At 40.6% G+C, this 13535-nt stretch overlaps 1 protein-coding gene across 1 annotated transcript in view; it reads left to right on the top strand.

Annotated features, from left to right (window-relative positions):
- Nucleotides 1–13535, top strand: part of DYM (dymeclin) — a 388749-nt gene that overhangs the window by 317794 nt on the left and 57420 nt on the right. The window contains exon 17 of the mRNA XM_079717304.1: nucleotides 6470–6583. Within this exon, the coding sequence (XP_079573430.1) occupies nucleotides 6470–6583 (114 nt within the window). The remainder of the gene's footprint in view (nucleotides 1–6469; nucleotides 6584–13535) is intronic.

Below are 13535 nucleotides of genomic sequence, written 5' to 3'. Positions count from 1 at the left end.
TATTCACTGCCTGAAAACATCTGAAAACAAACCCGGAAATTTACTTTCTCCTTCAAGTTCACTTCTAATAATGTCAAATCAGTCTTTACTCCACCAGTGGTGAAAGTGATGTTCTTTTCTTAGTAACCAGGCTGTTGACATCCTTAAAAATAACCCTGAAGGACCATATTATTTTTTGAAAGGACACACAAGAACCATGCAAAGGATTTAAACTACATCCATTTGAAACTTAGTCTCCTTTGGAAGAGGTGAAAATTAGAGTAAAGATGAGGAAATAGAAAGGACCTCACTTGTTTTTCTCACAGTATACCACCACATGGAAATAAAAGCAGGGTGTTAAACTGGATTTATATCACTTTCCTGTCCTTGTCAGTAATTGGCCACTTACTGACACTCCAACTGTATTCGTGAAAAATGCAATCTCTGGGTAAACATTTGACTGTGTGCTGTTGTGTAGTTCTTAAAACTAGATAAATATATGCCTAAACATTTTTGAGTCCCTACTAAGTGCTGGGAATGAGGCTAAGTACCTTTACATAATATTACTCATTTATTCTTCTTAAACCAGTAAACTAGTTATTGTTATCCCACTTTACAGATAAGGAAACCAGCAGGCTGAGAGAAGCCTTCCCAGGTGATTTTAACACAGATCCCCACCTAAGAATCATTCCTCTTAGGGAATTCCCTGGCCATCCAGTGGTTAGGACTTGGCACTTTCACTGCCAGGGCCTGGGTTTGATCCCTAGTCAGGGAACTAAGATCCCACAAGCCATGCAGCAAGACCAAAAAAAAAAAAAAAAAAAAAAAAAAAGCCTCTTAAATAGTGATCACATGTTTGTGTAGGGCTTTATCATTGAGGGCTATTTGCATACGCCCTATCTCATTTGACCCTTAAATTATCCTTGTGAAGGAGGCAGAGAAAGTCTTCCGAGGTGAAATGGTTGGCTCAAGGTCACTTAGCTAGTAAATCACTCAGCCTTGAATCCAGATCTTCTCATTATAAACTCCATATTTTCAGCATTCACTTGGATAAACCTAAATAAGATTCCAAATGAGCAGATTTTCCAACAACTTTTTGTTGAATACTATCATCTAAAATAGTGTTGGACACACTGGAGATTCATTCAAAATCATTTTAAACTCTTTTTTACATATTTTGAAAAGAATACCGTGAGAAAGATAAAAATAACATCTCTACTTTTGCCTCTTTCAGCACTTTACCTTCTCCTTCCCTCCCCTAAATGCTCCTGAAATCTTGGCTTAAGCAAACCTTTGCTATTTCTTCTTTCAGGGAGTTAACCTTGAAAAATGTTGGTAGAGGAGACTATGAATCTACTGTTATTTTTAGCTGACAGGGAGTTGAGAGTTGATGTTTTTCATTAGACATTAAGCAATGTTGAATGTCTGAGACAGGAGTGACTAACCTTGGAGTACTTTTAACTTCTGCCGAAGGAGTTAGACATGTGCTTTTCAGGTAGCCAAATTACTGTTAGCCATTTGTACATAACCCTCCATTCTAACTCATAAGATGATATGATCTGGCTGAATTAAGCAACAGGACAAAATAGAAATACCACACCAAACGAGAGGGCATGAAAGAAATTTCATGGCTGAATATAAGTATAGGACAGAGACAGTGAACAACAATAGTTTTGTGGTATGGTAAAGGCAAGAACTATTTTTATCTCTTGACAGTGTAAAATTTACACTAGGTTTTCTGTATTTCCAGACCTGACCGTTCTTATTGAGCTCCAAACTAGCTCATTCAATTGACTATACAACAGTCCCACAAATGTTGAACAAGGTTAAATGAGAATTCATTATTTTCTTCAAAAAAAAATCAAACACAAAATGAATCTGCTTTTTCTTCTGCAGTCTTCCTTAGCTCTGTAAATGACATCAATATCTACCTAGTTGCTTATGCCAAAATGCCAAAAAAAGAAGAAAGAGGAATAATGAGTGCTATTTGGAATAGGGTTGGGATATTGCAGATTTAAAGAGTACAGTCAGAGAAGACCTGTCTGAGAAGGTACATTTGAGCTCAAACTTGAAGGAGGTAGAAAATGAGTTGTGCAGATACCTGGGATCAGATGGGGTAAAGATGGGAGCATGTCTTTGTCTCCCTCTGGAGCAAAAGGTAGACACTCTTACTGAGCATTATAAGAGATTTGGGTTCTCTAAGCTCAGAGTTCTGTTGCTATAATATAATCCATGGCATTTGCAGGGGTCATCTGTTCATCTTCAGATCACCTTGTGCGGCCCCACTTACATCAATGGACGTATCATCCAGACAGAAAATCAGTAAGGAAACACTGGCCTTAAGTGGCACATTAGATCAAATAAACTTAATAGATATATATAGAATATTTCATCCAAAAGCAGCAGAATACACATTCCTTTCAAGTGCACGTTGAACATTCTCCAGGGTAGACCACATGCTAGGCCACAAAACAACTGTCAGTAAATTTAAGAAAATTGAAACCATATCAAGCATCTTTTCCAACCACAGTGCTGTGAGACTTGAAATCAACTACAAGAAGAAAAAAATGCAAAAAACCCAGACACGTGGAGGCTAAACAATATGCTACTGAACAACCAAAGGGTCACTGAAGAAATCAAAGAGGAAATTTTTTTTAATCCTGGAGACAAATGAAAATGGAAACACAATGATCCAAAATCTGTGGAACAGCAAATGCAGTTCTAAGAGGGAAGTCTATAGCAATACAAGCCTACTTCAGAAAACAAGAAAAATCTCAAATAAACAACCTCGCCTTACACCTAAAGGAATTAGAGAATGAAGAACAAACAAAACCCAGAGTTAGTAGAAGGAAAGAAATCATAAAGATCAGAGTGGAAATAAATGAGATAGAGACTGAAAAAAATAGAAAAGATCAGTGAAACTGAGAGTTGATTCATTGAAAAGATAAACAAAATTGATAAACCTTTAGCCAGACTCACCAAGAAAAAAAGAGGGCCCAAATCAATAAAATCAGAAACAAAAAAGAAGTTACGACTGATACCACAAAAATACAAAGGATCATAAGAGATTACTACAAACAACTGTATGCCAATAAAATGGACAACCTAGAAGAAATGGGCAAATTCCTAGAGATGCACAGTGTCCCAAAACTGAACTGGGAAGAAATAGAAAATATGAACAGACCAATTACAAGTAATGAAATTGAATCAGTCATTTTAAAGCTCTCAAGAAACAAAAATCCAGGACCAGATGGCTCCACAGGTGAATTCTACCAAACATTTAGAGAAGAATTAACACCTGTCTTTCACAAACTATTCCCAAAAATTTCAGAAGAAGGAACACTTCTGAACTCATTCTGTGAGGCAGCATCACCCTGATACCAAAACCGAAGACATCACAAAAAAAGAAAATTATGGCCAACATCACTGATGACCATAGATGCAAAAATCCTCAATAAAATATTAGCAAACTGAATTCAACAATACATTAAAAGGATCATACACCATGGTCAAGTGGGATTATCCCAGGGATGCAAGGATAGTTCAATATCTGCAGTATGGAGATTCCTCAAAAAAATGAAAAATTGAAATTGAATTGAAAAAATTGAACTACCGTATGACCCAGCAATTCCACTCCTGCATATATGTCTGAAAAAAACAAAAACACTAATTCAAAAAGATACATGCACCCCAGTGTACACAGCAGCATTATTTATAACTGCCAAGATACAGAAGCAACCTGTGCAACCTAAGCAAACTATGAAAACTTCCCCAATCTGGTACTGTTTAATTTTTCTGAAAAAATAAAATTAATAAAATTTTATTAATTTTATTGATTTATTAATTTGACCCTCAGTAATGTATTAAACTAATGGTGATCATGTAGGTTTTAACCTGCAGGCTTTCCTAAAATTTACTTTCAGTAGATTTCACTTGATAGTCCTGACTGGTTTGGGTGAGATGACCTGCGCCACCAAACTCAGTTCTTACAAATTTTTCGCCTATATCAGGCATAAAATCAGGAAGATAGACATATAACTACAAAGAAATGTTATTGATCAGATACATTGGTGGGGTACTAACATTCATGGGTTTCATCCTTAACAGACTACTTTTACATGTATTATGATTGTTTCCTATGCAGTAGATGGGGCAACTTTTTCATTTTATAAACAAAGATACTGAGATACACCTAATGATAATCATAGTTACTGACATTTGTGAGCACTTCCCATGTGCCAGGCATCGTTCTTCGTGCTCTGCAAGTATGAACTTAATTCTAAGAACAACCCCATGAGGCAGGCATTCTATTTTTCCTCATTTATAGATCAGGAAACTCAGGCATGGAGATGTTAAATAACTTGCCTAAGTTTATAAGGAGAGTTGGGATTTAAATGCAAGCAATCTGACACCTGATAAGTGCTCCAAACCACCGCACAATTCTACATCTGGAAGAAGTTGAGCATCTTACAAGTCACATGGTTAGTAAGTATCACAGGCAGGACCCAAACTGGGCCTCTGACTTTGAGCAGTTTGTAGTGTACACTACCATGATGTCTTAAATCCATTTAATTATACATTTGATCAGTGTCTTGTCCCCCAATTACATTGCATCTTTCTCTTTTTTTTCCCTTTTATTGAATTTCAGTTTCTGTACACATTGCCTCTTTCTTGCAGACACAAAGTATCATCTATTTCCTTTGTAAATTCCCTGATTATTTCTTCCACTGAATAGGTTGTCAAGGGTATCATTGGTGTCTTAAGTAAAACACAAAAACTTCAGGTACAACCAAAATTCAAAAAATATTTTCACAGAGTTTACTTATTTTACACGTATAAAGTGTCCATTTAAAAATAAAAAAGAGGGACTTCCCTGGTGGTGCAGTGGTTAAGAATCCACCTGCCAATGCAGGGTACACGGGTTTGATCCCTGGTCCGGGAAGATCCCACATGCCACGGAGCAACTAAGCCTGTGCGCCACAACTACTGAGCCTGTGCTCTAGAGCCCGCGAGCCACAACTACTGAGCCCATGTGCCACAACTATGAAGCCCGCATGCCTAGAGCCCGTGTTCCGCAACCAGAGAAGCCACTGCAATGAGAAGCCCGCGCACCACAACAAAGAGTAGCTCCCGCTCGCCGCAACTAGAGAGTCCCCGCGCAGCAACGAAGACCCAATGCAGCCAAAAATAAATAAATAAATAAAAAGAGACTTAATTACAAGTTATGAAAATCAGTTACAGTACCTGTTGTGTCTAAACTCTTGTGAACGAAACTTTATCCCAGAGAGCTTAAAATCTGACTTGGAAAAAACAAGACCCATAGGCACATGTTGAAAACCAACCTGTCATGGACAAAATAAGCAACTTGCAAAGGAGCTGGTGCCAGCAAACTGCCTGAGATAAAGAAATGATTTATTTGGAATCAACAGCAGTGTAACCAGGCATTGGCTGCCTTTGTTTTCGCTCATTGCCACAAGGCACAAGCTTGTTAGGGTTCTGGCTCCAGCTGGGTCTCTACTTTCCAGAATAAATCCATTTCAGTGGCATTTATGTCATATCATGCACCTTCCACTAGAATGGTTAGGAGAAAAGTTATTGTGCATTTGAACAATTAATATTTAGGAGAGTAGTCTTGAAAGAAAATCTAGAAAAATATTTGGAAATAACTCTTAGTTAACTTAAAATAATTTACCTATAAAATAGAAAACATGTAAATGGAAATACTCAACTTTTTAAGAAACATAAATTTTTATATTTTTGCAGGCATCTCTGACTATAAACACTTGTCTATAGTGTATAGTCTCTTGAATAAAAAGTGGCTTATGGTCTTCTTGATTTATTAACATTGTGGTTTTTAAGTGATTTCCTAAAAAATGATGACAGTCTTTTAGTTTTTAATAACAAGTGTTAAGAGACAGTGTTATTTCCAAATGTTACTGTGTTAGCACCTTGCTACATAGTTCAGGCTGTACTGTGACATGAAACCAAAAAATTACAGCTTGCTGTTGATTATCCCCGGTGCTCAGAGGTAAAGAGTGTTGTGGATAAATTAAATTGATAAATAATCCCCAAAACATCATTTTAGCCATTAGCTTCAAATTTCTTTCTTATTAAGACTTTTTCTGGACAACTACTGTTAAGCCTCAATATTAACAGATATTAAGCTTTAGCTTTCTCTTCCTACCTTCTGATGGGTGCTTCTCTCTAAATGAAATATGAATGCAAGGTGAGACAGCACAAGAGAGGGCAGAATTCAGGAGCCTGCTTAATTCACAGAATGCATAATCAACCCTGAATATTCAGGGGTTGGCTCTGATTCAGCCATCAAACCCTTTATACAGAGGACTGATTTAGTAGAGCCAGTGAATTAAAAGCCAGGTCACTCGAAGAAATGGAACGATGATCCTTTGACTACCATGTGAGAAAGGCATCTACTGAAAATACCTCTCATACATCTACTTGTTTAAAAAAATAACACTTTACATTCCAGGTGATCACCTTCTTTAGCTCGAGGTTGCTACAAGCTGGAGCTGAGCTGTCAGTGGAACGGGTCCTGGAAATCATCAAGCAAGGGATCGTCGCACTGCCCAAGGACAGGCTGAAGGTGAGACTGGGGGAAGAAACATACTGTTGTATCACTTGATGTAAATATTAGTGTCTGAGTGGGCTCTATTCAGAATCATACCACTTACACAGCACTTGCGCTGGAAAAGGCTCTCTAAACTTGCGCTGCCTACTCTACTGTATATTGACACACACAACTGTGGTGAAGGATTCTGACAGTTTTCCAGAAGAAATAGCAAAAGGACTGTCTTCACACCACTGCATATCCTATGAGTAACCACTGTATATACTATGAGTAATTTATATATATACTATGAATAAAGGAGCACCTTATTTTTTTAACCCAGTGAAATAAATACAGTCTTGTAAGTATCATCAATGGTTGATGGGAGGATGGTGGTGATGGTGATGGCGATGATGATGACTACAACAGTAGCTAATATTTACATAGTGTTTATTCAGTGCTTTTGGGAGGTTCTAAGTGTCTTACATATATTAACCCGATCAATGCTCACAACAGCCCTTTGACGGTAAGTAGCGTTATCATCCTAATTTTCAGATGAGGAATCTGGTGCACAGAGAGGTTAAGTAATTAACGCAAAGCCATATAATTAGATAATTAGGAAACTAGGAGATTCATACCCAGGCCCTCTGGCTCCAAAGTCCATGTTCATAATCACCACGCTATTTACTGTGTGCCCGGGAGTAGCTATAGAACAGAATCACTTTATGGAAGAGGTAGGGGAAATATTGTATTTTGAGGAGGCATTTACATTTGTGTGTTAGATATGTTCCTGAAGTGATCTCATGATGTAAAACTCATACTTCAAGACTAATTTTCCCATAGGAAAATATGTAAGAGGGATATTTGGGGGAAGATGCATGAATGTACAGCATTGTCGCCTATTTTTACCTTAATACTTCTTTTAATTTTTTCCTTCATTACCTCTCATTTTTTTAGAGTGCTCATTCCTAAATGAACAGCACACAGGGTGTCATGGTGAATGTTTGGCCTTCTTCATAGTGTTTTATCACAACTAGCTTCTGTTCCAGAGTTACTGTTTGTGGGGCTCTGTTTTTCAGCACTATCACTAGAGCCGCTGCTTAATGAACATGGTAGGATATGAAAATATTTTCAGTTATAATAACAGAGTTTATAAAGCAACAGCACATTAGTCATAATCACTTGCAGAAGTTCCACTGTCCGTAACAGCTGTGCAGTTCACGCAGTGCTGAGCAAAGGAGGGGTTTCTGCTTATCAGCTAAAATGGCACCACCATGTGGCAATAGTATAAAACCTGATTACGGTTCACCAGACCCTCCAGCTTTGACTTTACTCTCTTTTCCTGACAATTCCTGAAGTGTAGAGAATTCATATTATTTCCTTTCTTACCTAAAGTAAGACATCTGAGGTCTTTCGGGTTTTTTCTCACTGTTTCAAATTTATTTGAACTCTACCATGTTAACCAGTACAAAAATCTATGATGATTAGACTGGCAACTCGTAGGAAGTGATGGATCATGGTGTTTAAGCTAAGTCAAGAAAGAAGTGGAGCTATCAAGAAACCATAAGGAAAGGATAATGCAGAGGAGTCAAGGGAAGGGGGATTTTGATGAGATCAAAGAGCCAGCATAGTAGAAGAAATGGAAATTGTGATTAGAGAGCAGTGTATTTAGACCAAAGATGTTCAAAAGGAGCAGATCTCCATGACAACATGAGTGGGGGACTGAAATGATACAAATGTGAATGAACGTCAGTGTGACTGAGCCAGTTAATGAATTGGAAGCCAAGGATGGGCCATACCCATGGGCATCATAGGCACCCAGGATGATAAGCCATGGGCGGAAAGAAAGACTGAGCCAGATGCTGTAGTAAATGAGAGAGAGGCCTAGGAGTCAGTAGGCGGCAGCTATAAGGAGGAGAAGAAGCTGGTACCAGCCTCATATGAACAGAGCTTTGTACTTAAGGGTAGAAGGATAATAGCCAAGCAACAACAGTGAAAACAAAGAAGACACCAACTGCACCTCCAGACCCTGAAGGCTGGGGAGTGTGAAAGAACAAGCAGCTTTTACCTCCAAAGGCTGCAGGGGTTTGGGAGTCCTGAGGGGAGAACCAGGTTTCAGTTAAAGAGGTGGTGAAGAGAGAAGATTCAGTGCAGGGACTGAGAGTGTGGGGATACATCCTCACCATGAAATTGGGGTTTGAAAAGGCAGTGTAGGGTATGGGAGGCAGGGAAGTAATAGGAGGCTGCATCGGGGGAGAGAAAGTACAAAGAGGAATGGAGACGAAGGTACAAAAGAAGATGGCAGTGACCAATGATGAGGACATATGACATTAGGCTTAAGCTCACCACAAGGTTCCATCAACACTGAGCAAGTCTTTCTCAAGCGTCTGCTCTGTGACAGTGTTGCTGTAAGTGCTTGGGCACGTAGTGAGCGAAGATCCCTGCCCTTTCAGGACTCACAGTCTAGCAGGAGGAAACAGACAGTGAACAATCAGTGTAATAAAATAAATAACAAAATGATCTAGGGGACTAGGATGTGATAAATGCTCTGGAAAATACAGAAAAGGTAGAGCAGCTTGAGGGGGTCTGGGAGTATCCGTGAGGTTGTGATGGGAGAAAGTTTTACAGAGAATGGTCCGGGCAAACCTTTAGCCAAAAAAAAAAAAAAAAGAGGCGAGAGAATTAGGCATGCTTATTCAGAGTAGAGTCCTAAGCAGTAGGAACAGCTACTAAAAAGGTCCAAAGCCAGGAGGATGCCAAGCATGTTGAAGAAATAATGAAAAGAACAAAGCAGCTAGAGCTGTGTGAACAAGGGGAGAGGAACAGGAGGTAAACAGGATGCTGGGGGTGGGGAGGTGCAGTGAAATGGGAAACCAGTGCAAGAGGAGAGACACAATGGGGTTTCAGTTTTAATAGGACCACTCTGGCTGATGTGTTGAGGATAGACTATAGAGCAACAATGAAAGCAGAGAGATCAGACTATTGCTTGACTTGGACCACGGTGGAAAGGTGGAAGTGCTAACAGAATTCGTCCAAGAAATTGTCTGGTGGGCAGAGGAGTGCACTTAGGCCTTTTAGGAGACAGCTGTAGTCTGCATTGATTACAGGAGCTCCAGGGAATGGTGGCTGAACGTAGGTTCTGATGGACTGGTTAGAGAACTGGTCTGCAAGTACTGGAAGAACTGTTCATGGAAGTGGATTTGGACTTGGACTAGGCGGTCTCAAGGACAACTTTCAGATGTTGGCTAGCTGAGTCTTTCATCGTTAGATGCCTGGCTCTGCTTTGCTAAATGTTGTGCGGCTCAACAGTATATGTGAGTCGATCTGCTACTAGTGTCTAGAGGCTGTCTGTACTAGACAATTCAGAGCAAACTTTGGAGGCCACACACCATAAGACAATTTGGAAAACTTTCGGAGAATCACCAAAATTGTGAAAGAACACAGGGAGTGATTACGGGAATTCACAGGATCCAAGCAGAAGAGACTTGTCTTCAAGTACTGGAAGAATTGTTTACAAAAGCAGATTTGCACTTATTATGTGTGGTCTCAGGAATAGGACCAATGGGTAGAAGGAACTTGCATTTCAGTCCCATAGAAGGAAGAACTTTCTAAGAAATGGAACTACAGTTGACCCTTGAACAATGTAGGGGTCCAGGGTGCAGACCCTCCACACAGTCGAAAACCCAGATATAATTTATCATCAGCCCTCTGTATCCACAGTTCCTCTGAACTCACAGATTCAACCAACCATGGATTGTGTAGTACTGTAGTATTTACTGTTGGAAAAAAATCTATGCATAAGTAGATCTACCCAGTTCAAATCCTTGTTGTTCAAGGGTCAACTGTATTTAGAGATGGAATAGGCAACTTCTGGGAAGTGGTGCATTCACTGTCACTGGAGGTGTTAAGAGTAATAGGACAATGGCCAGTTGACAGGGATGCAGATAGGTTCCATCTTGCATGAAGCTCTTATCTGTTGGTACTAGCTGGCCGGCACGGTAGATGGAGAAGGATTCTAAGGCTGAGTTCAGGTGCAGCAGGAAAAGTGCTGAGATCCATTAGCAATGCCTGCCATTGGCAACAGGAGCAGAAAGCCAGGAGCACATGTACAGTTATTTGCCATTCCAATTGTAAGGACTCAAATATTGGTGGGGAAAACCAACTGTGTGTGACTTTTTTTTTTTTTTTTTTTTTTTTGCGATACGCGGGCCTCTCACCGCTGCGGCCTCTACCGCCGCGGCCTCTACCGCCGTGGAGCACAGGCTCCAGACGCGCAGTCCCAGCGGCCACGGCCCACGGGCCCAGCCGCTCCGCGGCATGCTGGATCCCCCTGGACCAGGGCACGTACCTGCGTCCCCCACATCGGCAGGCGGACTCCCAACCACTGCGCCACCAGGGAAGCCCCCAACTGTGTGACTTTTAAGAACGTTTCCATTCCTAAGAGTATAATTTTGTCTGTGTATATACTAAAATTATCATTCTCCACAAAGCAGGAAACTGCATAAACTTTTGATAACAGTTTTTACTCTCAGAAGATGCAAGAAACAATAAGGAAATATTATTAATCTGGGGATTTTTTATGACAGAGATCACCTTTCAGTTCATAATAGCAGAGGGCATAGTCAGGTTTGTATGCCAAAAGAACATAAATTGCTAAAAGTTGTATATGGTTCATAACAAGAAAAAATGTAGTTCAAGTGGGATGGAAAACAAATAAAATAAAAAATATTAACTATCCCATCACTGATTGTTCTGTGTAAATAAATATGAGAACTATGTTTGTACTGAAGTATTTGTTTTCAACTCTGTATCACATTCGCCTCCTTCTCCAGTCTCCTCTGCATCACAGAGAAGCACCCAGAGTACATTTCCCAGAATCCTCCTGTCTGCGTAGTTCCAAATTGCAGTCGGCCAAGGAGAGGCACACTTGCATGTGATTTGGAAAGCAGAAGAGAAGAAGCCATTATTCTCCAGAGGCAGCTCCTGCCTGGCCTGGTGCTGTAGGCGGCCAGGGTCATCGATGTCTCCCCAGAGATACTGAGGTTTGCAGCAGCTTGCAGTGAGCTCTTGAGAACCTCCTACTCCAGTGCTGAAGACAGTCTTCTGTTGCAGCTTCCCTGATCTTGCCTTTCCAACAGTTGCATAAGCCTCTATTTTCCTTACAAAATCCTTTATACTCAAGTTATAGAGAGGACCTTCTGTTTTCCCTACCAAACCTGTCAGAGAAATAAAACCCCTGATTGAGAACAGAAAGCAATTTAATATAGGAAATTTGAAAGTCATTGAAAGGACTAAGGAAGCCACTTCACCAAAAAACAGTGCTGGCTTTCAGGAAATCAGAAGTGGCAAGAATGTCATCACCGATGGTCTGGCCTGCCTGCAGTCATCCATCTGGAGGTCTGCAGGAGGATTGCTAGAAACCACTGTCAAAACGTTTGCTGAAGCCCACAGTCTGCCCACCACTGTTACCAGAGCACCAGTGGCCTCTGTTTCTCTTCTGCCTTCTGAAATACAAGTTCCTCTCCTTGCCACAGTCTAACCCAAAGCCCTTCTGGAGAGATGCTAGGACATGTAGTTTCCAGGCTTTCAGCATGAGAGGGGAAGAAAGGTGCTTGAGTTGCCAACAGCGTGGCATATGATCAAAAGGAACTAAAGAAGCAGAATGAGAAGTCCCTTGACGAGCATGGGTTTTTTTTTAAAGGATACCTGCAAAAGATAAAAGAATGATATGTACAGAGGCCAAAAGTAATGGAGTGGCATGAACTTACACAAACGTTGTCAAAGACTCGAATTGGAAGGGGCCTTTGATCCTCTGAGAGGAGAAAGCAAAGAAAATAAGAAATTGTGGGCCTTCAGCATAGGAACAGTGGACAAGATTACATGATTGATTGACTGATTTATGCATTCTCCCATTTTCAAATGCTAGTTCATCTCCTTTAGTGAGAATAATCTCCAACTGGAAAAGAGTATATCCTCTAAATAAAATTGAAGCCTAAGGAGGCAAAAGACTTGTACTCAGAAAACTATAAAACACTGATGAAAGAAATCAAAGATGATATAGGGCTTCCCTGGTGGTGCAGTGGTTGAGAGTCTGCCTGCTGATGCAGGGGACACGGGTTCATGCCCCGGTCTGGGAAGATCCCACATGCCGCAGAGCAGCTGGGCCCGTGAGCCATGGCCGCTGGGCCTGCGCATCTGGAGCCTGTGCTCCGCAACGGGAGAGGCCACAACGGTGAGAGGCCTGTGTACCGCAAAAAAAAAAAAAAAAAAAAAGATGACATAAACAGATGGAGAAATATACCATGTTTTTGGATGGAAGAATCAATATTGCAAAAATGACTCTACTACCCAAAGCAATCTACAGATTCAATGCAATCCCTATCAAACTACCAATGGCATTCTTCACAGAATTAGAACAAAAATTTTTACAATTTGTATGGAAACACAAAAGACCCCGAATAGCCAAAGCAATCTTGAGAAAGAAAAACAGAACCAGAGGAAGCAGGCTCCCTGACTTCAAACTATACTACAAAGCTACAGTAACCAAGACAGTATGGTACTGGCACAAAAACAGAAATATAGATCAATGGTACGGGATAGAAAGCCCAGAGATAAACCCACACACGTATGGTCACCTAATTTACGACAAAGTAGACAAGAATGTACAATGGAGAAAAGACAGCCTCTTCAGTAAGTGGTGCTGGGAAAACTGGACAGCTACAAGTAAAAGAATAAAATTAGGACTTCCCTGGTGACACAGTGGTTAAGAATCCACCTGCCAATGCAGGGGACATGGGTTCGATCCCTGGTCCTGTAAGATCCCACATGCCGCAGAGCAGCTAAACCCGTGCGTCACAACTACTGAGCCTGCGCTCTAGAGCCCACGAGCCACAACTACTGAGCCCGCAAGCCACAACTACTGAAGCCTGCACACCTAGAGCCCGTGTTCTGCAAGAAGAAAAGCCACCACAATGAGAAGCCCATGCAC

Source organism: Hyperoodon ampullatus, assembly GCF_949752795.1.
Source record: "Hyperoodon ampullatus genome assembly, chromosome: 13".
NCBI classification, from domain to species: domain Eukaryota; kingdom Metazoa; phylum Chordata; class Mammalia; order Artiodactyla; family Ziphiidae; genus Hyperoodon; species Hyperoodon ampullatus.
This window is presented reverse-complemented; position numbering and strand designations above follow the sequence as displayed.